Raw genomic sequence first — 26,361 nt, 5'->3', positions numbered from 1 at the left:
TCCCTTGACTAGCTAGCTAGTTTCTTAAACCAAGCATCCCCTGACTAAATAGGTAGTCCCCATCCCCTGCCCTAAGAATCCCCTAACTAGGTAGTACCTTCAACCAATCATCTCATGACTAACAAAGTAGCTATTGAACAAAGCATTCCCTAACATAGCCATCCCCTAACTACAAGCCTAAGTAGTTCTCAACTTGAAAACCACTGAGTAGCTACCCATATGGTCTAGGTAACTAGAATATTAGCAAGGTAGCTAGTTGTTCATCATCGAACTAGTAATTGGCTACCTAGATAGCTTCACACTTGGAAGTATGGCCACCTAGGTAGTTTTTTTATATAATAACTATCTAGCAAACCAACTAGTTACACACTTAAAATTGTAGCCACCAAGCTAGGTATTCTAGCTTTAATTGGAATTCCTAAGTAGTTCCTTAACTAGAATTGTAGCTAATTAGCTCATTCATCACTAAAAAATCTATAAGAAGAACAAGTAGTCACTTGGTGATTCAATTGTGGTGCAAGCTACCTAGTTAGGCCTCATTCATGTAGGTTGGTGAAACATAAGCCAAGATGGTTTATGGTCTACTAGTCACCTAGCTACAAGACAAGTAGGTAGGTGCTCAAGTACTTACAAACGAAGGAGTCATTATTATGAAACATGGCATTAGTTATAGAGCATTCACCTACCTAGTGAGAGGATTGAATAGATATTGCCTAGTTTTATTGGAAAGCAAAACCAAATGTTACTAATAGTGCATGTGCACTTCTTAATCCCCAAACATGAACACATGCATTTTCTAATTGCCAATCAATCATAAGTTTTTTTTACTTCAAGAAGCAAAGATGATGCCTATGGAGCTCATGGCTACCACACTTTGCAAATGTAATAAAATATAATCAACCAAAAAAAAAACATGTATCTAATCACTTGGAAATTTCAATCACTAACATAGTCAAGACATCTCAAGATGGTGAATTGGATGTTTTATCTATTATTTTCTTCCAATGTGCTTTCTGCATACATCATTATTGTTTGGAGAGACTCGTGTTTGTAGCCCAATATTGAAAAACTAACTCCTTTACTTCATTGGTGATGTTGTTTGTTCATCCTTTTCTTTTGCATACATCTCAATGCAGATCTTCATCATCCATGGCAACCAACCTTGTTCTTGCTCCATAAAGATTATTACGATGTATATTTAAAACTCAAGATGTTGCTCGAACAATTAGAGGAGGCCTTGTGGTATCATTTGAGGGTGCATTAATTAGCATGAACATGCTAGACCTTTCAACAAATAGTTCACTTGAACAGTTGGGTTGCTTTATTGATTTCAAGGTACACCACACTCTTGAAATAAGCACCTCAATTGCTTTGGCCTCTCATCCTTACAGCGAACGTGTGAATTTTTGACCAATGGAAGATGGCAAATGTGGCTAACTATATCCTTCGTTGCTACTTCATCCATACCAAAAGTCTGTTTCACAAATAACCTAGCCACATTTCAAACCATCCTCCTCCTCTCCTCTTCACTAACCTCACCTGTAACCTATTGGAGTCTTCTCTCTTGTACCTTTTGGTGGTATTTTCTTTTTCTCTTTGCTTCATATCGTCTGAACCAAGCATGCTCTAGCATTTGGTGGTTCCCATAGGCTTTCTCTATTGTGAGTAGTGCCTATTGATGAGCATCAAAAGATGCCTCTATGCCAAGCATGCCCCTTGAATTCATTTGCTATGTGCCAAGTTGATGCACTCCATATCGTCTTATCCAAGCATGCACTGACATTTAGTGATTCCCACAGCCATGCTCAACTATGAGTGGTGTCTCTTGATGAGCATCAAAATGGATGCATCTATGCCAATAGCACCCCTTGAATTCATCTACTTTGTGTCAAGATGATGCACTCTTGATAAGGCTCAAGCTGAAATCCCTCTTTTTGTTGATTACTAGGCACCACTAATTCAAGAGAGAGAATGATCCTTTCGGTTGGCTTTCTAAGCAAATATGCAAAAGAGAGAGAGGGACTGCAGGAGGGAGAGAGAGAGAGAGAGAGAGAGAGAGAGAGAGAGAGAGAGAGAGAGAGAGAGAGAGAGAGAGAGAGAGAGAGAGAGAGAGAGAGAGAGAGAGAGAGAGAGAGAGAGAGAGAGAGAGAGAGAGAGAGAGAGAGAGAGAGAGAGAGAGAGAGAGAGAGAGAGAGAGAGAGAGAGAGAGAGAAGCTCAAAGTCATTACTAGGCCACTATTGAACAATTATATAAAGGATAAGTAATAAGTGGACTCATGTACATTTTTTTATAAAAAAAAGCATGAAAATTTTCCAAGGTGCCAAAGCTTTATTCCTTAACCATCTAATCATGAATCTATCTACAACTAGTATCAACTTTTTCTTATCGTGCCCTGAACAGTCTATTTTGGTACCACATTACTATGCTTTCACCCACCAAAACACCTCAAGAGATCAAGGCTACTATTGTACTAAAAGAGAGAAAGGCTGCTGTTGCACTTCACAATATACTATGGCATCTTCATCTTTAAACCAAGTACTGTCTAGATGGTGGGAGGGGATAAGAACAAGGTTGTCCCGTGATGCTTTCAACTTGTTAATGCTTCTTAGTTCTCACTAATTTGTATTAGTTGGCTTAAAGGTAATAGCACTATCTCTTCACCATGTGTTTGGTACTTTTATACAAAGCATCCTAAAACCCCTACATGACTCCTATGGATACTCCTCAATTTGAGGATGGTTTAATGGGTCTTCTATATGGTTTATGCCAAATTGTATTTCCTTTCATAATGTGACTGTAAAAGAATTTATATATTTATCAAACTATCGTAATAGTTTATCGCATTTTTCAAAACCAACTATCTATTCATTTTCTAGTAATTAGCGATTGGATAATTTCTATTATATTTAGGATTTTAAGGTTAAGTAAGTTCCTTTTGATAACACGTATATATACACATTCATATCTCATATATCATGCAAACAAAATATAAATACTAATCAAAGAACAAGGTTACAATATATGAGAAGGTCTTCCAAAGGTTCTTGTAGTAATGATAATCAATTTATTAATTGATATCAAAATAATATGTTATTTATTGATTTACCCTTGTGGACTTTCATTATTTATTTGATGCATGGTAATGACTTGTTATGCAAGGCATCGCACATGACACTTGTTGCATAGTGCCTAGTAGATAGATGGTAGGGAACTAATGCATCTTATGTTTCCAATAAGAAAATAATTAGATGGAGATATGCATACAAGTTTATATTATATTTTATCAAAAGAGTGTACTTTGGTATATGGAAATTATTATTATTTTTGGGTGTTTCTATTGTGTGGACTTATTATGCACTCACATGAAGATTTATCATTTTTGTAACCTTATACTAAGACCTAAGAATAATACAAATATTTTGTAATGATAGATTTATTAGAATAGATTCATTAGATGGTAGCTAAATTTCCCCCCTCCAAAAGCATGTCATTCATGTTAGAAAAGCAAAAAGCCCAAAATGTTGTTTTTAGTGATTCTTGAGCACAAAAGCTAAGAATACAAATCCATAAATATGTATGAGGGAGGTGCTCACTCATGCATAGGGGAAAAGTGCACCAATTCTTGTATCATGTACTCTCTAGTTTATTTATGCTTGTGTAATTTTTGGTTATTTGCATACCTAGTATAATGAAGTGAACAACAATTATAGTAGTTCTAGAGATTTTCGTATGCCAAATCTAAATTGTTGTAGTAGTTCTAGAACTATCGGAAATGCGCTTTGCCGCCTCCCCCCCGACAAATGACTCTTAAGTCTCTAAGCTCTTATATAACCCACCTAGCACAATGTGACTATCCATTGTTTGTGCAACTTGAGTTAAATGAAAATTGAGGCCTTACCTTTGAAATCTGGACCACAAAAAAGAAGAAGCCACATTAGTTGGTATTTCATAGGTTCCCTTATTTTCTTTCCTTGTTTGCTTGCATTCATGGGAGGATGAGCAAAGTAGGCAAGAGATAGAGTGAGAGTGCAGGATAGCCATCCATGTGAGAGGCGGATGCACCAATAGTGAGTTATTCTCTTGAATAAATGAGAGTATCCTATCGATTTTCACCATTAAGCTCGTAGAAATGGTGAGTGCATGAGAAGAATCACAACAAGATGCTACAATCATGATCGTGACATTAGGCACAGGCACTAGGAAGATGGCAAAGTAGGTGAGTTAAATGTAGAAACTTGCGAGGTGGATCAAGGACAAGGTGAGAAGCTTTTCGAAGGGATGACCAATTTCGCTCCAGCATTGGAAACCTCAATGTCAGATCTCAAAGCTTTCTACTTGTATTATGCATTGGGCAAAGCATTAGTATAGGAGCTACAAAAAATGGAAATAAGCCCCCAATTGCACTAGCTAACCACTACCAACATTGCAAGCATAGCAAGGTTGTGGTCCATGGACTTGTTGTTGGGGAAGTAGCCTAAGTTTGTTAGCATGGAGAAGCATCATAGAGTCGTGTCCGTGAGGTGAGCTAGCCAGTAGTGCCCATTAATAATCGAGTAGATAACTCTTTTGTGATCCTCGTGTGCCACTTCATTTGGTAGCAGCCATTGAGAGGTGAACCGTATTGTTTACAATTTTGATGCCACTTTGTTGATCGAGTACTCTTCATAGGCTAAACAAAAGTAAAAGTTGGCTTTTTGGCTAATCATTCTAGCCAAATAGTTTGTCTTTCGTGGTACCTATATAGCATAGATCTATACAGTATATAAGCAATACATGTATAGGCAAAGACATACCTGTCGCATAATCCATTGCTCCGTTGCACAATAATGATAACAGAGGCGATTTTAGAATACTAGCAACAAGCTCAGACTATCGGGTATCTGTTTTCTGCAGAGGGCATCGAGATAAATGGCTGCCTGCAAGGTTAGCGAGACAGCCATGAGACTCCTACCATCCCACCCCGGCCATTCGAGCTTTATTGCAAATCACTCCATCGATCACTTAGCTATAGACGTGCCCTTACCAAAGCGCCAACCAAGACGAAGCTACAGAAGTTTGTGCCTAGCTATGTCCTCTGATTCATCCCAGAAAGGTAAGATCAGTAATCCAGCAAGTTGTGTAATTCCCTGCTATACTTGCGTCCCTTTTGTTTGCTCCTAATTCTTTTCCCTTACATTGCGTCGCTCTTGCAGTTGTAACATTGTTAGATTATGGAGCTGGAAACGTCTGCAGTATTAGGAATGCAATCCATCTTTTAGGGTATCGCATTCAGGACGTAAGTTGATCAACTCACCTTGAACCTTCTAATCTCCCAAGGCCTAAGCTATTCCGATTTTCAGACCGTTGTGTGTTAAGGAGAGCCAACAGCTCATGGCACACACCTTCCTCTAGGCAAATTTGCATTACCCTACCATCATATCGATCTAAGTCTAGATGAATCAGCATTAGCACCATTCCATCTTATAAATTCAAATTTAGAGGAATTGAGATGAACACCTTACCATCTTTTATACCTAGGTCTAGCTTTGTGGAAAGGGTTGTTCAAAGTTCCTTAACTTCTACATAGGGATTTACTAGTATAATTGTACATTTTATTATTGGTTCATCACAAATAATAATAACATTATCAGTTTGCCCTTTGTTAGGAAGCTTTATCCTTAATGGAATTGTTGACTGTGTCCGCCCCATCATGCATAGATAAGAGTCTAGCTTTAACTTGTGCTTGGAAAGAAAATAAGACTTAATGTAAAAGAATTAGGTACTAGCTTTAAGTAACTTGTGCTTAGAAAGAAAAAAAGACTTCATGTGAAAAATTAAGTATTTTTGGTGATTTGAAAAGAAATGTGTATATGCCAAAGGCTAGCAAAAGCTACAATGCTGCCATCAAGTCAAGCAAAAAGCTCTCATATAAGTTGATAAAAGGATACGTCTCTTGGAACTAAGAGTCTAAAATTGGGTACTCTTGAAATTTGAGTCAATAAGTCAAGAGAATGGTTGTATTGAGCTGTTCGTAACATCCTTTAGGATGCATCAAGCCTCCTACTTAAATCTATAAGATTTTCCTTGGGAAAAATAACAAGGGAAAAATAAAAAAAGAAAAGGGAAATGAAGATGCAAGCAAAATGCCGAAAGAAAAAGAAATTGAAATATTGAACACACGAGGCTCAAGATGTAATTTTGAGAAATAGCTACTAAAAAAATGAGAGAAAAACCAAAGTTTGGAAATAGGCAACTCCTAGAAAGGAAAGAAGAGATTAAAGGAGATGTTGAAAGTGATTTTATAGGTTTGCTATTTTGGTAATTTAAATGAGAGAAGAAGAAATCAAGATTTGATGATGAAGAGGTGGAAGATGATAGTAGAGATGGCTAGACCAATGTTGGGGGATTATCTTCAGCCGTTGTGCACAAGGTTGTAGCAAAGAAACTTAGATGTAGAATGAGAGGAAAAGAGCTTTTTTATAGGGAAACTAGTGTAAAGTGCATTAATGAAAGTGCAAGCACAGCATGGAGTTAGAGAAGATGAGTGTCTAGTCACATGTCATGAGTTGGGACACATGGAGGAAAACTTGGAAGTTTGAAAGTCTCAAATGCAATAATGAAAGTGGAGTAGGACAAGACAAGTGTCTAGCCACATGTTATGAATTGGGGCAAATAGAGGGAAACTTGGAAGTTTGAATGGCAAGCATCATGGTGCCTATTTGCTCTTAAGGCTTCCTTTTTTGTCTTTTCAAGAAGAGAAAATTTTGTTATAAGTACACCTTAGTGGAAATGATCACCAAGGCAAGTTACAGATTACAAGATTTCTGATTGAGGAGTATAATAATAGCAAGGAATCAAGGGGAACAACTCCTCCCTAACTTTTTGGACTAAGGAGGTGTCAAGTACAATTATAATGAAATAGCCAATTAGGTGGGGCTACAATGTTTCAAAATATGTTTTTTTGGTGGGGGCTTAGGGGGGGAGGCTCTCCTAGATGAAAAAAATTGTAAGTCTTGAAGGTGCAAAAGGAAAGGCTCTCACTCCTTGCTCATGCACCTATCCAAATGTGTAAGCCTTTCCTTCTCGGGCTGAAAACTATCAAGAACATAAATGACTAAATTTAACAAAATTGTAAAGATGCAAACTAACCATTTTGAGAACAACATTTTGTTTTTCAATGATTAGCATTTTAGGTTCCTAGTGAGAAATGGTAGGGAAAATATGGAAACATAGAGTGTATGACACATGATAAAAAAAGAGATGAATGCTAAATGAAGACGAAGGGGGATAGAGATGATGAATAACACAAAGGGTCTCGAACCTCCGTGTGCCAAGGATTGGGATAGAGGTGAGTTGGCAGAGGTGTTATAGATCTCAAGAATAGCTTTGAGAGTGTATCATATCCAAAAGGATTTTAGACATTGTCTTTTGGGCAATTGGGATGTTGATGAAGAGCCGGGTAGGCTAAATGCAGATAGCAGGCTGATAACACTGCCTTGGATGATGGCAATGATGAACCAGCTGATGACAATGACACATTAGGGTAAGGCAGCAGCAAAATGTAGGTTATTAGATCTTTATGATTGTGATAGATGATGTTGACAGCTAATCAGGCAGGTGGCAACATTCCTTGGTAGGGCGCCAGCACTGCATAGCAAGCAGTAGCCTTTGGACGATGGCAACATCCCCTGGACAGCAAGCAATAGTTGAACAGCAGGCAGCACTTCAGCTGATAATGTGAGAGTCTCTGGAAATGTCGTGGATGGGATGGAGTAGTTTGAGCTTATGGGTGGCAGCAAGGAGGATTTTGGTGAGTGATGGCAAGAGCGAGAATGGTAATGATGAAGGATAAGGAGGAATGCCCATAACATATCTTTTTATAAGAGATATTTGGACATGTGGCCCACAATCAGTGAAAATATCATTTCTTTCAAAATTATTATTTCTAAAGCTGTTTTGGTGGAATTAAAATTAGGCCAAAATGCATGATAAATTTCTAGTAATTGAGGCCTTTAATTTTACTTGCTCATCACCCCCTCTCAAGCCAAAAAAGTGCCAAGGAAAGAGAATATAACTTTGCCTTCATGTAGCCACAAGGTCCCGCCCTAAGAGACCAAGGCCTTGGGCCATGGATTGTAAAGAAATACTTGTCTATAGATAACAAACACAATCGTACAACAAAGCACATGATGATAAAAGAACTCAGTAGGGCTAGGGTAACTGTCAAAGACAATGAACATAGAAGATGAATGAAGAATACTGAATGAATACAATGCTCATACAGTAAACTCTCTATGCAGAGTGAATAGAAAACCTCAAACTCACGTGTCTCTAGGACTTGAGGAGAATGTTAAGTTGGAGAGTGTGTTGTTTTTGTACGAATCCTGAAACACAACAGACAGCCTTCCAATGTGTATGGCAGCAGCAAATGCAGATATGGAGAGTCTGGAATAGTGCTGAACAGGACTAGGACAGTAGGCAGCAGGCTGGAAACTGTTAGTAGGATGCAGGCAACTACTGTAGACAGCAAAACATAGCAGTAATGATGATGTGGCAAGTTGGTGACAGCTGCTGCATTGAAAACACAGGCTGCAGATGTCTAGTCAGTGGTAAATGCAGCACTCTGGTGATTTTGAGGCAGTGGTGGACGATGGCTGGAAGCTAATGCCTGATGCCTGTAGATCAGTAAATGCAAGCTTGAAGGGCAGAAAACAGCCACCAGCTGATGGAGGAGGGCTGGATATGGGTGGACAATAACCTTGAATTGTGATATCCATTAGGAAGAGGGGTGCACAACAGAGGACAAGCTCCAACAATTTGCAAAACAAGGATGGGCTGAGTGGTGGGTAGGCTCTCTACTTATAGAAGAGGGCATTCTCCCAAATTGGGTTTTGGCTTATGGGACATAGACACTCTCTGGGACCATGAACTGTTTAATGAAATTTTTGGTAATAAGTATGTTTTCGAGTTGTTTAAAAGAGCTAATCAGTATATAATATATTTTTAAGCTCAACACCCCCTCTCAAGCCCAAAGCTAAAACTAGTAAGGATTGTAAAGATAGCTCAAGCCCATAATTATCCTCTACCACAAAGTAGTTAGGGCATCAAGCAAAAGGTGCATATCGGCTGTCCAGTGACCTACCAAGACTACGGAGGCGATGGTTATCTTACCAAGGGAGTCCAAAAGGGCCATCCTAGAGAGGCCAAGGTTATCGGACAAAGGGTGCTCATTGGTTGCCCAATGGCTTACTAGGACTTACAAAGGCAGATGGAACGACTTTGGACTTTTTATTTTTTTTGTTGAATAATGGCTGGCATCCTATTGAGCAATTGTGCCCCTGGGTGAAAACGAAAAAAGGATGGTGAGATCCAACACATCACAAAACGGACAAACTATCCCGACTACTTGTGGGTGTCAGTGAAGAGGAAATATATGGGGGATATGTGTTGAAATTGATAAGAGAGATTGCCACGAGAGTTATTGCGAATATGGTGGATCTAGAGCCAACCACTCTATGATTGAACAGTGATAAATGATAGTTTAAATGCCTAGGGAGCCTGAATCATGGATCAAAGGGCATCAATGCGTAGCCCACAAGATGGCCTACAAACTTCCCTCCATGAAATGGGTGGACTGATCTGCCCTATTCTAGAAGTTTCCACAGCTTTTTAGGATATTTATAAGAAATGATATCTAAAATATAAAAAATAAGCTAAACTTGTCCAAAAATCTAGTATTTTGAACCATTCATACTATAGACACTAGCACTAATGACTATGATTGCATCGACTCTCTAGATCGATAAAAAAGCTGGATGATGATGCATTCCATGTTTTTTCACACTGTGTCTGTGTAGCAGCATGATATCCACTAAAAGGTGAGAAGGATCAAAGCTTGCTTGGAAGAGCTATGGCGAGAGAGCAAGAGTAAGAAAGAAAGAGAGACCAAATGGGAACTCCAATTGTCACAATGTGTGATTGGGCATTCCTTTATATTCTTGGTCAATACTCTCTAGCTCCTTCTCCATGGCCTCTCGCCATTGAGGATGCTAAAGAGTCTACTGTCATGTATCTAGCTCAGAATGCGCTATGTAATCAGCTGTAAACAATGACGCAAATGATACTTGAGGAGCAAGTCAGGTAGATCTTCTAGGTCCCTCCGAAGTGGAATCCAATGGCAAGATCCCCGAATGCTGCACAGTTTGCTGGTACTAGTGAGGTAACGGGTCTCGCGGAGGGGACCTAGGAGCTAAAGAATCTGCAGGAATGTCAGGAGCAAGAAGTAGACTAGGCTTAGTAGGCGCGATCTCCGATGATGTGGAAGGAGGAATCGGATTGGAATCCGGTATAGAGGACTGTACGATATCCCTTTGTAAAAAAGGACGTCTCTTTAAACGATCACCTTATTGTTGGGATAAAGGCCCGTTTGACCTCCGTGTAAAGTACACACACATTATTTAGCTGTACATGTGAATGTACCCTTACGTGGCCTAAGTATAAATACATTTTATTCTTTGTGTACCAACATATTGTTGGTACACTCAAATCTAATCGTACTTCACTCTCCCTCTCTGACTCTCACCAGCCGTCACACTCTCACGCTCACTCCTTGAACTTTTGCTACATCCAATTGAGCTCCAACAACCGGTATTAGAGCTTAAGGTTCTGTGAAGGCAATCCCAACGGTTCCTAGTCAACAGATGTTAGTAGGCAATTGACGGGCGCTAGGTGACAAGCAATCCATAGAGCTTGAAAATTTGGGGCTTTTCCCAAATTTGACCTCTTTTATTCTTGGCAGTGATTTTCAAGTCAAAAATTGCAGACATTGCGTGTGGTGACCTCAATTAATTTGGGGATTTTGCCAAATTAGTCAGAATTTTGCTATTTTGGGTAAAATTTCTTGACATTGGATCCCAGAAAATTGGAGCTTTTCATGTATTGATAAAATTCTGCTTAGCTGGGTCAGATTGGCTGACATTTATGCAATTTTGGACCTGAAATTTTGGGGGTTTGTGCAAAATTTGGTAAATTTCTGCAAATTTTGGGGGTCTGTGCAGAATTTGGTAAATTTCTGCATTTTTGTCCGTGTGGTGGCTGGCTCATGTACAAATAGTAGAGAGATTTATTACTGTTTGAGGAAGAACAGCAGTGAGTTTACTGGTTCAGCTTGTGTTTTTGCAGTTCAGGGGCATTTACTCTTGTGTTTGCGATAAAATGGTTGCAACTTCTTCCAGTTTAGACATCAAGAGTTTGATGGAAATCAAATGGTTTGATGGTCATGGGTTTGACCTTTTGAAAGACCGTATGCAGGGCATTTTGTTCCTAAAGGATTGTGAGGATGCTTTGTAGGAAGATAAACCCGCACTAATGTCTGATGCAGATTGGTCCAGAGTAAATAAAAAGGCTGTGGCTTACATTAAGATGGGTGTCACTGATGACATCTTGACTGACATTAAGGGTTTATATATAGGTTATGCAATGTGGGAGAAGCTGAAAACTACCTATGAGATCACCACACCTGTTAATTAGACGCATTTAATGCGTAAGTTGGTGCTCCAAGACACAAATTTGGACTTTCATGATAAGTTGAGGGTGATCTTTTTGATCATGACACTACCTGACTCTTGGGAGACCTTGGTGGTTTCACTCAGCAATAACCCCAATCTCTCATATGATGGAGTGAGGGGTTCAATCTTGAATGAAGAAATTAGATGTTTGTCTAGTGGAGAAGGCAGCAACTCAGCTTATAATGTAAGAGGCAGGGCTGAAAAGAAAAATACAAATGCAAGATAGAGAAACAGGAGCAAGAGCAAAGGAAAGGAAAAGAGTGACATTACTTGCTATCATTGTGGTCAGAAGGGCCACAAGAAACTTGATTGCTGGTATTACAAGAAGGAACAAGAGAGAAAGAAGAATGCAGGAGATAAAAAGGAGGAGGATAAGACAGATGCATCTGAGGCAGCCAAAGGCAAGGAAAAGGCCAATGTGGCCTCTAGTGTGGTCATAGAGGAGCTTTCAGATATAGAGGCTGATGTATTATGTGCAGTTGATTATGATTCCTTGTATGCTACATGTAAGATATGCAGATTACAAAGGCTAATGTGATTGATGCACTTTCGTCAATTGATGATGGTGTTACTCAGACTTGGATTGTAGACTCTGGTGCCTCTTTCCATGTAACTCCTTGCTTGGAGTGTTTTGCTATGTTCAATGCAAGCAGTTATGGAAAGGTGTATCTTGGAAATAACCATGCTTGCAACATTGATGGTATTGGCAGTGTACACTTGTCTTTAGACAATGGGCAAGATCTTGTGTTGAAAGATGTTAGATATGTGCCTGGCATTAAAAAGAGTTTACTATCTGTTGGTCAGCTTGACTTACATGGCTACACTACACTGTTTGGTGGTGGTTTGTGGAAAGTGAAAAAGGGTTCCATGCTGATTGCAAAAGGAACCAAGAAGGGCACTTTGTATTGTTTGCATTGTAAAGCCTTGAATGGCAAGTTTCTCGCAATTGCTGAAATTTGCAGTCACTTGGAGTTATGGCATAAGATATTAGGCCATATGAGCCAGAAAGGACTTGATGTCCTTACCTCTCTGAAGAGGGTCGATGGAAAAGGCTCTAAACTTGACTTCTGTAATAAGTGTAAATTTGGAAAGCAAATAAGATTTTTCGTTCTCTAGTGTCTCTTGTAAGTCCAATGTCTTGAACTTAATGCATTCTGATGTATATAGTATGTCCGTGAAATCATTGGGTGGTGCTGCATATTTTGTCTTCTTTATAGATGATTGTTCCAAAAAGATTTGGGTATACCTGTTGAAAAAGAAAAGTGAAATGTTTGCTGTTTTTAAAACTTTTCATGTATTTGTGACCACTCAGACAAGTAGAAAGCTGAAATGCTTGAGAACTGATAATGGGGGTGAGTTCACATCAACTAGATTCAAGTTCTTTTGTGACTTGCATGGAATTAAGAGGGAGCTTACAGCCCCTTACAGCCCTTCTTCAAATGGGGTGGCTGAAAGATATAATAGGACTTTATGTGAAAGAGTGCGGTGCATGCTGTCCATTGCTAATCTCCCTCATGAATTTTGGGGAGAGGCACTCAAAACCGCGGTTCACATTTGCAACCGCTCTCCAAACAGGTCCTTAAATAATGGCATTCCTGAGGAGGTTTGGTCTGATGCTTTTGTGCATGTTAGGGATGAGTCGAGGAACAAACTTGACCCGAAATCCACCAAAGGCATTTTCATGGGCTATGATGATGAGGGTGAATTTGGCTACAGAGTGTGGTTACCTTAGTCCAAGAAAATTATTTGCAGTTGTAATGTTGTGTTTAATGAGGCAAAATTACTGAAAGGTACTTTAGCTTTAAATGAAGATATAAAAAAGGTCAAATTTTAGAGTTTGCAGCCACCTATTACTTCAGAAAATGAGCCTCATGGTGCTGTACCACAGGCTGAAACTGATGATCAGCCGGTTATTTTTTAGCCAGATGATGATAGACAGCAAATAGGAGCACAAGGAGGTCATAGACAGTAAGATAGACTTGCTGATTATGAAAATGCAGGTGTTGGTAATGAAAATGAAGGTGGTGTACAGCATGAGCTGCTGAAAATGGCTTACAACATCCAATAAATGCTGAAAATAATATACTTTCAGATGTAGATCCAATTCCTAAAAATGTTGATCATTGGGTACGCAGGTCTACACGCATAAGAAGGCAACCACATAGGTTTGACCCCTCCTTGCATTATGTGATGCTTACAGATGAGGGTGAGCCTCTTACATACAAAGAGGCCAAGTCATGTAAATTCAGCAGTAAGTGGGAACTGGCTATGCAGGAAGAGATTAAATCTCTGTATGCAAATGATACTTGGGATCTTGTGTCCTTGCCCAAGGGAAGGAAGCCACTTCTAAACAAATGGGTGTATAAAGTAAAGACAGTTGATGGGAAATCCAAGTACAAGGCAAGACTAGTTGCCAAAGGGTATGTATGCACAAAAGGGAGGGATTGACTTCCAAGTGGTCTTCTCTCCTGTTGTGAAGATGACCACTCTACGCGTGTTTTTTGCTCTCATTGCTGTATTGGACTTAGATTTGTATCGAATGGATGTAAAAATAACTTTCTTGCATGGTGACATTGATGAGGAAATCTACATGAAACAACCTAAGGGCTTTGTAGTTCCTGGAAAAGAACAGATGGCGTGTAAACTAAAATGCAGCCTTTATGGGCTGAAGCAAGCACCACAGCAGTTGTACAAAAAGTTTGACACTTTTATGCTATCTCATGACTTTACACGCAGCCATGCAGATCATTGCTTGTACATGAAAAAGGATACAGATGGCAGCCCCATCATACTTGTTTTGTATGTGGATGATATATTGCTAGCTGGGAAAAGAAAGACTAGCTTGGATGCTCTCAAAAATCAGTTGAAATCAGCTTTCTCCATGAAAGATTTGGGAAATGCAGAGCATATTTTGGGCATGAGGATTCGTAGAGATAGAATGCAGAAATTACTGTTTTTATCTCAAGAAAAGTACATTGAAAAGGTACTGGACAGATTTAATATGGTTGAAGCTAAGCCATTTTGGGTATCCTTATCTCCTTATATTAAGCTTAGTAAAGCCAACAACCCAAAAGATGACGTGGAAGCAAATGCTATGAAGGGAGTCTCTTATGCATTAGCTTGTGGCTCTCTTATGTATGCTATGGTTGCTACTCGTCCAGACATTGCTCATGTAGTGGGAGTTGTTAGCGGGTTTATGTCAAATCTTGGCAAAACACATTGGGAGGCTGTTAAGTGTATTCTTAGATACCTCAAGGGTACGCAAATAAAGTGTATTTGCTATGGGCACGATGCACTTAGTTTGTAGGGTTATTGTGATGCAGACATGGCAGGTGACTTGGACACTCGAAGGTTCACCAGCGGGTATGTCTTTACAGTTGCTGGTGGGGCTGTTTCTTGGTGTTCCAAGTTGCAGAACATCGTCCCACTGAGTACCACTGAAGCTGAATACATATCAGCTACTGAAGCTTCTAAGGAAGCTATATGGTTGAGTAGACATGCAGAGGATCTTAGCATGTCTATGGGCACTGCAGTTTTGGGATGTGATAGCTAGAGCGCTGTGTATCTGGCTAAGAATGCCATGTATCATTCACGCACAAAGCATATAGATGTGTGATATCACTTTATCAGACAGATTCCGGAAGATGGTCAAATCACATTGACCAAGATCAAAACACAGGACAACCCTGTAGATGTTCTCACTAAAAATCTTAGCAAAGCTAAGCATGAGCATTGCATACGACTAGTGAGTGTTGGTTAGAGGTTCACTTCGGACCTTTAAGTGGGAGGTTATTGGGATAAAGGCCCATTTGACCTCTGTGTAAAGTACACACACATTATTTAGTTGTACATGTGAATACACCCTTACGTGCCCTGAGTATAAAAACATTTTATTCTTTTTGTACCAACATATTGCTGGTACACTCAAATCTAATTGTACTTCACTCTCCCTCTCTGACTCTCACCAGCCGTCACACTCCCACGCTCACTCCTCCTTGAACTTATGTTGCATCCAGTTGAGCTCCAACACTTATTTGTTCAAGGATTGAATAAACTATAGGCTTTCGCTTCAAAGGAATATCCGACAAAAATAATGAGATCGGCTCGAGGAGTGAGCTTTTCTATCTTATCATCAGGTGTGTGTGTGTAGGCACGATACATGAAGCTCTAAAGTGGGAAATAACAGGCCGAGAGCCAAAGAATGCCTCATACAGGGTCTTCTGAGGAAGAGCTGCAGCTAGGCACCGGTTGAGAATGTACACCGCAATGTTAACAGCCTCGACCCAAAGGCGCTCAAGGAGCTCTATTGCAAACAGCATAGAGCGTGCCATTTCCATGACTGTCTGGTTTCTACGCTTTACAACTCCATTTTGAGAGGGGGAGTTGGTAGAGGTGAGCTAGCGAGAGATGCCATGTTGCTGTAGAAACTTGGAAAACTTCTGGGAGATAAACTAACCACTGCTATCACTCCTTATGCAACCAACACAATGTTTAGTTTGGTTATGAACCAACAGTACCCAAGCAGAAAAATATGTGAAAGCATCTGACTTATGGTTGAGGAAGTACACCCACATGTATCTAGAATGATCATCCACTATAAAAAAGAAGTACAACGTGCTGTTCAAGGCGGCAGTGGATGTTGGTCCACAAAGATCAACATGAATCAATCTAAGAGGCACCTCAACACGATGTGTGGACTGCTGAGGGAAAGGGGTACGGTGTTGCTTCTTGAGTTGATAGGCTTTACATACATCGCGAGCTAGCTTCAAGTAGGGAAGGCCCTCAACCAGCTCATGGCATGACAACTCATAAAGAGAGTCATAACCAAGATGCCCTAAGTGAAAATGCCAAAGATGCTCATTGTTTGTAGGCTCCTGAGATGTGGCAAATGCCTGGAAGCTATGAAACACGGAGCCCTCGGTTGTCGGCTTAGCGAGAAAGTGTCATGTGGTATAGGCCATTAGGATGTGCCTCACTGCGAGTAATCTAAAGTTCGACTAGGGTATAGCAGGATGACTAGAAGGTCCACTAGGTAAGGCCATGGAGGCAAATTGTGGTACCAACTGATCCACACTTGGGAGAGACTGGGAGTGATATCCAGGTTGCAATGATCCTGAAAGTGTGTGAGAAGAAGGTGGAACACCACTCGGTTGAGGCAAGGATGAGGTCCTAAAAGGTGTGCTTATGTTTTCATAACCCCCCGGTGTGATGTGCGGTGCAACATGAGGTGTCTGAAATGGGAATGTGAATGGTGTGAATGGAAGTGGAGAAGCAACAAAAGAAGATGGTGGGATGGGTGGGTTTTGAATTTGTGGAGTGAAAGGTGAAGATGCATTTTGTTCATTTTTTCCATTTAATGATTGAAAATGAAAAGATGATAATGAAGATGCACCATGTAATGAAGAAATAGGAACACCAAATTCATTTTGATTTTGAGAAGTAAACTGAAAAGAAGGAAGGGTAGAAGAAGTACTTGCAAACTTGGAAGGTCTTATTGCAGGAGGGCCTCTAGGACTGCAGACTGAGGCTTGGTGGTGAGTGGAGGCTATCCCTGAGATGGATCTTCACGTCAGCCCAGATTACCCCCCCCAGATCACCTTTCTTATGTAGCTTACTCTGCGTGTGGCAGGGCCTCCATAAGGCCCTAATCCAGAGCCCCTAGGCTGTGAGGAGGAGATAGATGGTTAGCTTGTGATCTGGAATCCCTAGGTCAAAGATCGGGTAGGGGCACAGATCAGCGAGCGCCCCCACATCCAGTGGGCTGGTTGGGAGGCTGGCCCAGCTTGTACCATCAGGACATGGCGGGATGTGTACATGATGGCGGATGAGGAGGTGCTGTAGCGAGTACTAGGCTGCCAGAGAAGAGTGGAGTTGAGGAGAAGGGAGATAGATGCAGCAATACCTCTAGAGTGGCTTGCTCCCCCGATACGAGAGCTAATAGAGCCCAAGGAGGTATGGGCAACTAGGTTTTCACCAGCAGGCATCCCCTACAGGTGACAGGTAGAGTGGGCGGCGCCCCGCAGGGGACTTTCTTCGCCATTCAGAAGGGGGGGCGTCTGGCCCTTGACAGAGGGCAGCAGGATGAGGGGATAGCCACCATTTCGTGGAGGAGGATTCGGGTGGTGGGGAGGTCTTGACGGCCCTGCAACATCATGAGACTCATGCGCAAAATCTGAAGAGAGAAAATCATGTATACCTTCATTGAGTAGCTTTTCTTGAAGGGAAATCCTTCGGTTGAGCTCCTCAATCTTCTTTTGTCTGTAAGCCATGATCATGTGATATTCTTCATCGGACAGCTTACATAACTTTGTTTCTTCCTTGTGGTCAGAAGTGTCTTCCACCATGTCGGAAGTTTGTGGAGCAAGTTGTTCTACCCACTCTCGCTCAGTTCTCAGCATAGATGTTTCTGGAGATTAAACTGATGTTGTTGTGTTCGAAGTCGTCTGAATCTACTGTTGTTCTTGCTTTTGCAGAGAGCTTTCAGATCAAGGTCTAGGTTTCTCTTAGAGCACCTTGCTTTGATACTATGCAAAGAAATACCCTAACACAGAAACACAAACAAAACTGTACGACAAAGCATAGATTGATAAAAGAACACAGTTAGGTTTAGGGTAACTCAAAGACAATGAACACAGAAAATAAAAAAAGTGATATGACTGCTGAATATACAATGCTCATATAGCAAACACACTATGTAGTGAATGAATATTGAACCTTGAACATGTGTATCTCAAGGATCAGGGTAGGGGTAATGAGCTGGAGAGTATGCTGTACTCCGAATGGATCCTGAATCATAGCAAGGCAGCCTCCGGATGTCGAACAACAATAAATACAGCCTGTGTATGGTTGAACCTGAAGCAGACGGTAGTCTAGAGAGTGTGTGCAGTAAATGCAGGCTGTAGAGAGAGAAAAACAGCAAATGCAAGCTGTAAACGGCAAACACAGGCTGTGGAGAGAGGAAATCAGTTGAACGCAGGTAGAGGAGAGAAAATCTGCAAACGCAGGCAGTGGAGAGAGAAAATTTGCTGCGGCAGGCTGAGAGGAGAGAAATATGTTGCGACAGTAGGGAGGAGAGAGAAAACTGAGCAGGCGGCAGCTGGAGAGTGATCAACAACTGTTGCTCTGCTGTAAACAGCTGCAAATTGCGGGTGGAAGGCTGGAAATAGGCGCCAAACTGTAGATGACAGCAAGGGACAGCTGAGACTGTGATGTCCTCTGCGAAAGGGGTGTGGGCAGCAAGCTGAAAACACCTGAAACATGCAAAAACGAGATGTTTAGCTGAATGGAGGGCAGCATACCTATTTATAGAAAGTTTGGGCCCTCCCATGTGGGTTTGTGCTTATGGGACACAGACACTCTCTAGGAACGTATTTCTTTTAAATAAACAAGGTTACTTCATTAATTAAGCATGTTTTGGGGCTGTTTAAGTGAAGCTAATGCATTTTTAGCTCAACAACGCCAAGCATGCCCAACAAAACATTATTATTGCTGGCCATGAGTGGAAATCAACAATTAAATAATATTTTTCAAGTGAAGAGAGAAAATACATGCTTGAATAATAATAAGCCATTGATAGAATAGATGTTGTCCACCTCAATGAAGTCGAATAATATGAAGTATAATAATTCTTTCTTGCTATTTTCCTACTGAGGAGAGAGAAAAGTATGCAGAAAATAATTATTTCAGAAATAAAATATTACCCGATCAAGGTGGTACTTAGCAATATGCTGAAATTAGAGATTAATGGCTGAAAGTGCTCCAATAATGTGAACAATAGTAGAATTCGATGAATTCTCCCAATAAATGTGCCAAAATAATAAGATTTGTCTTCAATGTTGGGAAAAAACAAGACCAGCAGCCAAATAATATGGTCTTTGAGCACGTTGAGGCGAAAGGAAATGAATTGAGACAAAAGCCCCAAATTTCAGGTGTCTCAGAGGTGGAATTGGGCAAAAACCCTAAATTTGACTTGAAAACTGTAGAGAAATTAAAGAAATTGGATATAATTTTTACCCAATTAATGTCGAGTCGGAAGAAATTGGGGTGAAACTGAGCCCAAATGTTGAAAAGCCCCAAATTTACTCAAAAATTTCAAGAGGAATTCAAAGATTTTTTGGTGAAATTTTTACTTGAATGATGCCGAATGTTGCCCCTGGTGATGAATTGAGTCTCAATGTCGATGAAGAATGCCAAATTTTGAAAAAGCCCCAAATTTGGCAGAATCAGGAAACCATTTTTAAACATAAAGTGCTCATGCCTCTAGGCATTGCAAAGCTGATCATATACATTCGCAAAATCCAGATCAATAGCATATTGATCTTTCATGGCATCCAATTTAATGTGATATACCATAGTGACAACGGAAATCCGATGCTTACATAACAATGCATCAGCCACCCACCAGATTCTTTTTCCCATCTATGCGTACAATTTGAAAGTGAAACATAGATAATAAATGCTGGTTGGCTAGCTTTTTTGGCACCTACTGATGCAAGTCGGCGAAATTTGAGCATTTATGGCTATTTAAAGCCAACCCCCCCCACTTGGCAGACACACACACTCTTTAGTCTTTAGTCTTCCCTTTGCAGGTGCACACTCTAACACTGACTTTCCGTGCTTGGTGCTGCCATCGTCATGAGCTTGATCCAGTGCCCTCATTGATGCTTTGTGTTGTGTGCAAGGATTGATCAGTCCATCATCATTGTATTAGTATTCTTCTTCAGTCAGTGTAGTATTCTTCCTTCATCTTCTGCTTCCTCTCTTTCTCTCTCTTTGCTTCTCTCTACAAGCCCTATGAGATCTCATGGGCCAAGTATGATTTGATCCTCATGCACTGAGCCCAACAACAATTCGGAGGTAGCATTTTCATTCACCCTTAGATTTTGCATATAAGTCTAGTGATTTTGCTAGAAGGACAGCACTTCCAGATAGGACTGGCCCTCCTATTGGACAAACAAATACACATGGAATACAAACATTCATTTATTTCCCCTCCCACTCTGGTGTCAAGTACACAAGCGTTTACTTCTGTTTTCGTTCCCATGGTTCTACTTGCTTGCAAGATGTTGGTGATATTGAAGAAGAAGGTACTATTCAACATATCCATACCAATCTAAGCCTTGAAGAGGACAATTACTTTTATGTAAACACAAGAAGGCATGCATATAAGAGAAGCTCAAATTTCCCTTCTTTAAGTTTTCCTTCCAAGTTTTGTTCTCAAAGTTAGAATGAAGTGATGCATCATCATTTCAACTTCAAAATCATTCATCTCCATTGACTACAATTTCAAATCTCTACTGCACCCACATCTACATTCACACCATTTTTCACATCACCATTCACTATTCCATCTATCCAACCACACACACTAGAGGGAATTTTAAACATAGGCACATCCTGTCAAAAGAGGACGTACTAGTGAGACAGTAGGGTTTGCGGGGAGGAACACAGAGTGAACTTGGCAAACATTGAGAAGAGAAGAGAAGAGAGAAGAAACTATGATGAATGGAATGATGAAGTTCTGAATCATGGAGTGAATGTGATACAAGTGAACAAGGGTGCCGTAGCACAAGGAAGATGATGAAGATAGCCACGAACCACAAACCGCCATGTCCTCCTAAAAAGCGTGTGAGGGTAGTGGAGAGGTTGGAGAGAAGAGGTGACGGACTGAATGAATCAGCCATGAGGAATGAACGAGAGAGTGGCCTATAAATGGGCACATCCAGTCTAGGATGGTGCCCCTTTTTGGGGCTGCAAACCCCAAACGCAAATCCTAAACGTAAAATGCAGAAACGCAAAAACGCAAACTGCGGGTGAAGGGTTTCTCAACACCCCCTCTCAGGCCCAAAAAGGGGAATAAGAGAAGAGTGAGGTGGAGATGCAATGCTACATGCTAAAGAATGCTCATGCAGTAGGTGCCACTTCGACAGTGTTCCTCGTGGGGAAATTGTTCACTTGCCCAAGCACCCTAGTACAAAGATGATGAAAATATGCAATGTATAGGAGGAATGTCGGACTTTGTGTGGTGCCAAGAACCATGAGGATATGCCCGTACTCAATCTCGGGAGGTTGCTCCATGCTGACCAAGTGACCAAGGCAAGAAGATGTAGAGGATCCCTAAGATCCAAGATTTCCACTGGAAAGGTAACCTACAGTAAGGAACAATAGACATAGTGAACTGGAGAACCTGAAACTCAACCACCTCGGGAGAGAAGCCACTAGCTCTGTGCATCCATACTGTAAGGAATACGAAGGCCTCGTCACCAAGTCGCGGCTGAACCTCCAAGGTCTCGATCTAGGTGGTACATGAAGATCCTGGGTATTAGTAGAAGAGATGACTGGTTGAAGACAGCCACCCCAAGAAAGTAGAGGATGGGTGAAGAATTTCACGTGGAGTAGGTTCCTCCTCTGAGGTGGGAGGTGGAGGGGCCCCTGTTGAAGTCAAAGAAGAAGTAGATGCCCCCTATGAGGGCAAAGAAATAACATCCCCCTCTGAATTCCCCTCTGAAGTAGATAGGGAATCCAAAAACTCATGGATCATGGACTCTGAAATGTTTGATGACGAAGGAAGTGCCGTCGGTCGTGCCGAAGAGCTCCCAAAGGTAGCTTCTCGAACCTGAGTAGTCAAGGGTGGGGAAGGGTGGGGCTCAGAATGAGCAAGAGGTGGGCAACAATCGCTGTCTCTCAGTGGAGTAGACTGGGTAGCCGAAGAAGAGGAAGGAGTCGAGCAGTCACTCTCTTGAAGGAGCAGACTGACAAGGAGACGGTATCAAACAATCACTGTCTCTCGATGGAGCGGATTGCAGATCCATAGGTCGTGGAAGCCACCATATCTGAAAATAAGTGGGAGAAGACTGCTGTTGGCATTGTGACGATCTCCAGGAGGTCGTAGCGCCAATCAATCCTCCATGTGCTCGAAAGGACTTAGTGTGCATCGGACGCGTCTTATTGCCTTGAGCATAGTACTCTAATAGCCAATGCAGAACAATCTCTGTGGCCCAGAAAGGAGAGGTGGCACAAGGAGTGCCCGGTGGAAGACGTATATACTCTAGGGGAGTGGGGAGCAAGGGCCGAAGTCGGCAAGCATTGGTGGCGTGTCTGGTGATGCCACAGTAGAAGCACCCAGTAGTTTGGTCATTTGTTGGTAAAGAAGCCATGGATACCAGTGTGCCTTGTTGAAGAAGGAAGAGATTAGCCACCATGAACTACGAACCGCAATGTCCATCTCAAGGGGTGTGAGGGTAGTGTGAAGCACGAACCACAATGTCCGCCTCAAGGGGTGGGAGGGTTGGAAGTGAGCTGCCAGTGGGAGGAGGATGTGACCAGCAGTAAGAGATTGCAACCAGTAGAAAAACGCAGGTGAGGAGAGAGAAAGACTAAAAACGCAGGCAACACAGCCTGCAAGAGAGAGAAAGACTAAAAACGTAGGTAAGACAGCTTGCAGAAGAGAGAAAGACTAAAATGCAGGCAGGACAGCCTGTAGGATAGCCTACAGGAGAGAGGAAGACTAAAAACGTAGGCAGCAGGTGAGAGAAAGACTAAAAACGTAGGTAGGACAGCCTGCAAGAGAGAGAGAGACTACAAAACGCGGGCAAGACAGCCTGTAGGAGAGAGAAAGACTACAAAATGCAGGCAGTAGGAGAGAGAGACTAAAAACGCAGGCAATAGGATTGTGATGATGTGGCAGGCTGTATGGCAATAGGTCTGCACAGGAACAGCAAACGCCTGGCTGGAATCAGCTCCAAACTGGCATGAAGAGGGCTGGAAATCAGGTGCCGACTGATGGAGATAGCAATGGACAGCTTCACTGAGATGTCCTCCGCGAACGGGGTGTGGGCAGCAAGCTGAAACGCCTGAAATCTCAAAAACGAGATTTTGATGCAGTGGAAGAAGAAGAGAAGTGGAAGCCGAACCCGCCACCGGTCGTTGCCTTCATTGGAGTGGAGGATCTTCGTTGCTAGGTGAGCAGATCCAGCTTTGATACCATGTCAAAAGATGACGTACTAGCGAGACAGTAGGGTTTGGGGGGAGGAACACGGAGTGAACTGAGCAAACATGGAGAAGAGAAGAGAAGAGAGAAGAAACTCTGATGAATGGAATGATGAAGTTCTGAACCATGGAGTGAATGTGATACAAGGAAACAAGGGTGCCGTAGCACAAGGAAGATGATGAAGACAGCCATGAACCACGAACCGCAATGTCCTCCTGAAGGGGTGTGAGGGTAGTGGAGAGGTTGGAGAGAAGAGGTGACAGATTGAATGAATCAGCCGTGAGGAATGAATGAGAGAGTGGCCTATAAATGGGCACAGCTAGTCTAGGATGGCGCCCCTTTTTGGGGCTGCAAACCCTAAACGCAGAAACGCAAAAAGCAAACTGCGGGTGAAGGGTTTCTCAACACATCCAACCCCTTTAGGTCCTTTGCTTTTGCACGAGGTGGTGGAGGTACACCAACGGTGGGGATTTATCCCTCAACCCAACTATACATGGGGACCTATATACATGGGTATTTGATCCATGCGTCTCAAGCTCCATCCTATTCTCCCATCTCTCACGTGACCACACAATTTGCCAACATAATAATACCCATTGGGCCATTCTATACCTTTTCAACATATGGACCATCCACAAGTCAATCACCTCCTTTGGGGCACACCTCTAGAGTCACCATACTAGGCACTTCAATGCCTCATGTAGCACTAGTTCTCTATCTTTCTATCCTACGCCACTGACCTATCCTCCTCATTGAGCCATCCATCCATCTACATCAGCCAAGCATGCATTTACGGATAAGATTCGTTTCAATGGGCCTAAATTTACCACTTGGTCAAATTTGATGCAACATGTCTTGGATTCCCAAGGCTTGTGGGAACTTGTTCAAGGGCAAGAATCTCAATCCGATCCCCCTTGGTTCTCATATAAGGTAGTTTGCTCTTGGAAGAGCAGAAATGCCATAGCCATAGTTGAGTTGATGCAAGGTCTTATGCTTGAATTTCACTCTTAACTCCAACACTTGACCTTGCATTTGAGAATTGGGCACATCTAGTTGACCACTACGCGCCTCGCAATTGTACCCAACGTATCAACCTTATCCATGAGCTTTAAGAGTTCAAAATCACTGAGAGGGATGATTTTACTGCCAAATTAGCTGCGTATTGACAATTGCTCTCTGAATTCACCACCACTAGCTTATCCAAGTCACTTTGGGTTTATGTGAGAGTGCAAAATGAAAGAGAAATGGGGGAGACACACACACACACACACACACACACACACAGGAGAAGATGAAGGAAGAATACTGTACTGATTGAAGAAGAATGTTGATACAATGGGGATGGATTGACTAGTCCTTGCACACAACACAAGGTATTAGTGAGGGCACCAGATCAGGCTGATGACGATGGCAGCAACAAGCAAAGAGTGTTAGAGTGTGCACCTGCAAATAGAAGATTGAAGATTGAAAAGTGTGTCTGCCAAGTGGGGAAGGGAGGCTATAAATAGGCAACAACACAAAAAACTGGCCGACCTGCACTAGTAGGGGTCATAAATGCTGGCCGACTAGCAATAAATGCTGGATACTCTCCGAAAAATGCTAGAAAAAATAGGGGAGAACCCTGAAAAATCTTAGATGATAATGACAATGTTTGGTAGGTATAGGTAGGACATTGGAAATCAGAAACCGACCTAGGAATGCACACAGGAAGCTGACAACTGAAGAAAATGCAGTTAAACTGCTAGAGCTCCTATGTCTCCATTAGACTTCGATAGGAGCTCACAACTAGGAGATGACAGATTGACATGACTAACATAGGTAGACTAACACCCCCTCTCAGATCCTGGGAGTGTCTGAAGACCCAACAACCTCATGTGATGAAGCATAGAAGCCTTGGGCAAAGGCTTCGTGAAGAGATCTGGTGCATTGTCCATGGTGGGACAATACGCCACTGCTAATTCAGAATCCACGATCCGCTTTGGAGCATAGTGATATTGAACCTCTATGTGCTTTGTGCAAGTATGAAACATAGGGTTTTTTACCATATCTAGAGCACTCTAGTTGTCCACACATGGCTCTGCAGGTGTAGGCTGGGGAAACCCAATCTCTACCAATATGCGATGAAGCAAAACCATCTCCATAGCTATAGAACACAATGCACGATACTCTGCCTTTGTAGAAGAAAGGGCCACAGTACGTTGCTTCTTGTTGCACCATGAGATAGCTCTTGATCCAAGGGAGAAGGCATAACCTGTAGTGGATTGTCTCAAATCCACATCACTTACCCAATCAAAATCACTCCAACCAAAGAGAGTAACCTCCTCTCCATACATGATCCTGCAAGGAGTTCCCTTGCAAATAACAAAGAACATGTAAGGCCCCGCTACAATGCTCTTGAGTGGGACTCTTCATGAAAGAAGACAGTAGAACCACAACAAAAGAAATATCCAACCAAGTGTGAATAAGCTAGAGAGGGAGCCAACAAGACACGGGTGGCATCTGCAAGAGAAGCTTCGGCTACCAAAAGCTTGGACTTTGGATCCATGGGGCATGAAATAGGTTGACAACCGGCCATACCAAACTTCGAGAGAAGCTCGGAAATGTACCTGTGCTGCAAAATAAATATGTCTTGTGCTATCGGATAGATCTCCAATTGAAGGAAGAAGTGTAGGATCCCTAGATCTGTCATGTCAAACTCTTGTCTCAAAATCTTCCGAGTCCGATCAACCTCTTTGATCTTGCAATCACCAGAAAGTTGCGTTTTGATGGAGAGAGTGTGGGAGACAGAAGGTAGTTAGCTATATGGACTATAGATGTGTCATTTG

General features: G+C 41.8%; 1 protein-coding gene across 3 annotated transcripts in view; it reads left to right on the top strand.

Annotated features, from left to right (window-relative positions):
- Positions 1 to 4,737: 4,737 nt before the first annotated feature.
- The window catches only part of AT-HF (HIS HF), a 79,155-nt gene continuing 57,531 nt past the window's right edge, over positions 4,738 to 26,361 (top strand). For 2 of the 3 annotated variants that reach the window (XM_087687661.1, XM_087687663.1), the window contains exons 1-2: positions 4,738 to 5,093; positions 5,194 to 5,276. In XM_087687661.1, the coding sequence (XP_087543787.1) occupies positions 4,910 to 5,093; positions 5,194 to 5,276 (267 nt within the window). In that variant the 5' untranslated portion in view covers positions 4,738 to 4,909. The remainder of the gene's footprint in view (positions 5,094 to 5,193; positions 5,277 to 26,361) is intronic. The other variant, XM_087687662.1, reaches the window with a different exon arrangement.

The sequence above is a fragment of the Lygodium microphyllum genome, chromosome 11 (assembly GCF_053477565.2).
Source record: "Lygodium microphyllum isolate KBCC chromosome 11, Lygodium_microphyllum_v1.1.10, whole genome shotgun sequence".
NCBI lineage: Eukaryota > Viridiplantae > Streptophyta > Polypodiopsida > Schizaeales > Lygodiaceae > Lygodium > Lygodium microphyllum.
This window is presented reverse-complemented; position numbering and strand designations above follow the sequence as displayed.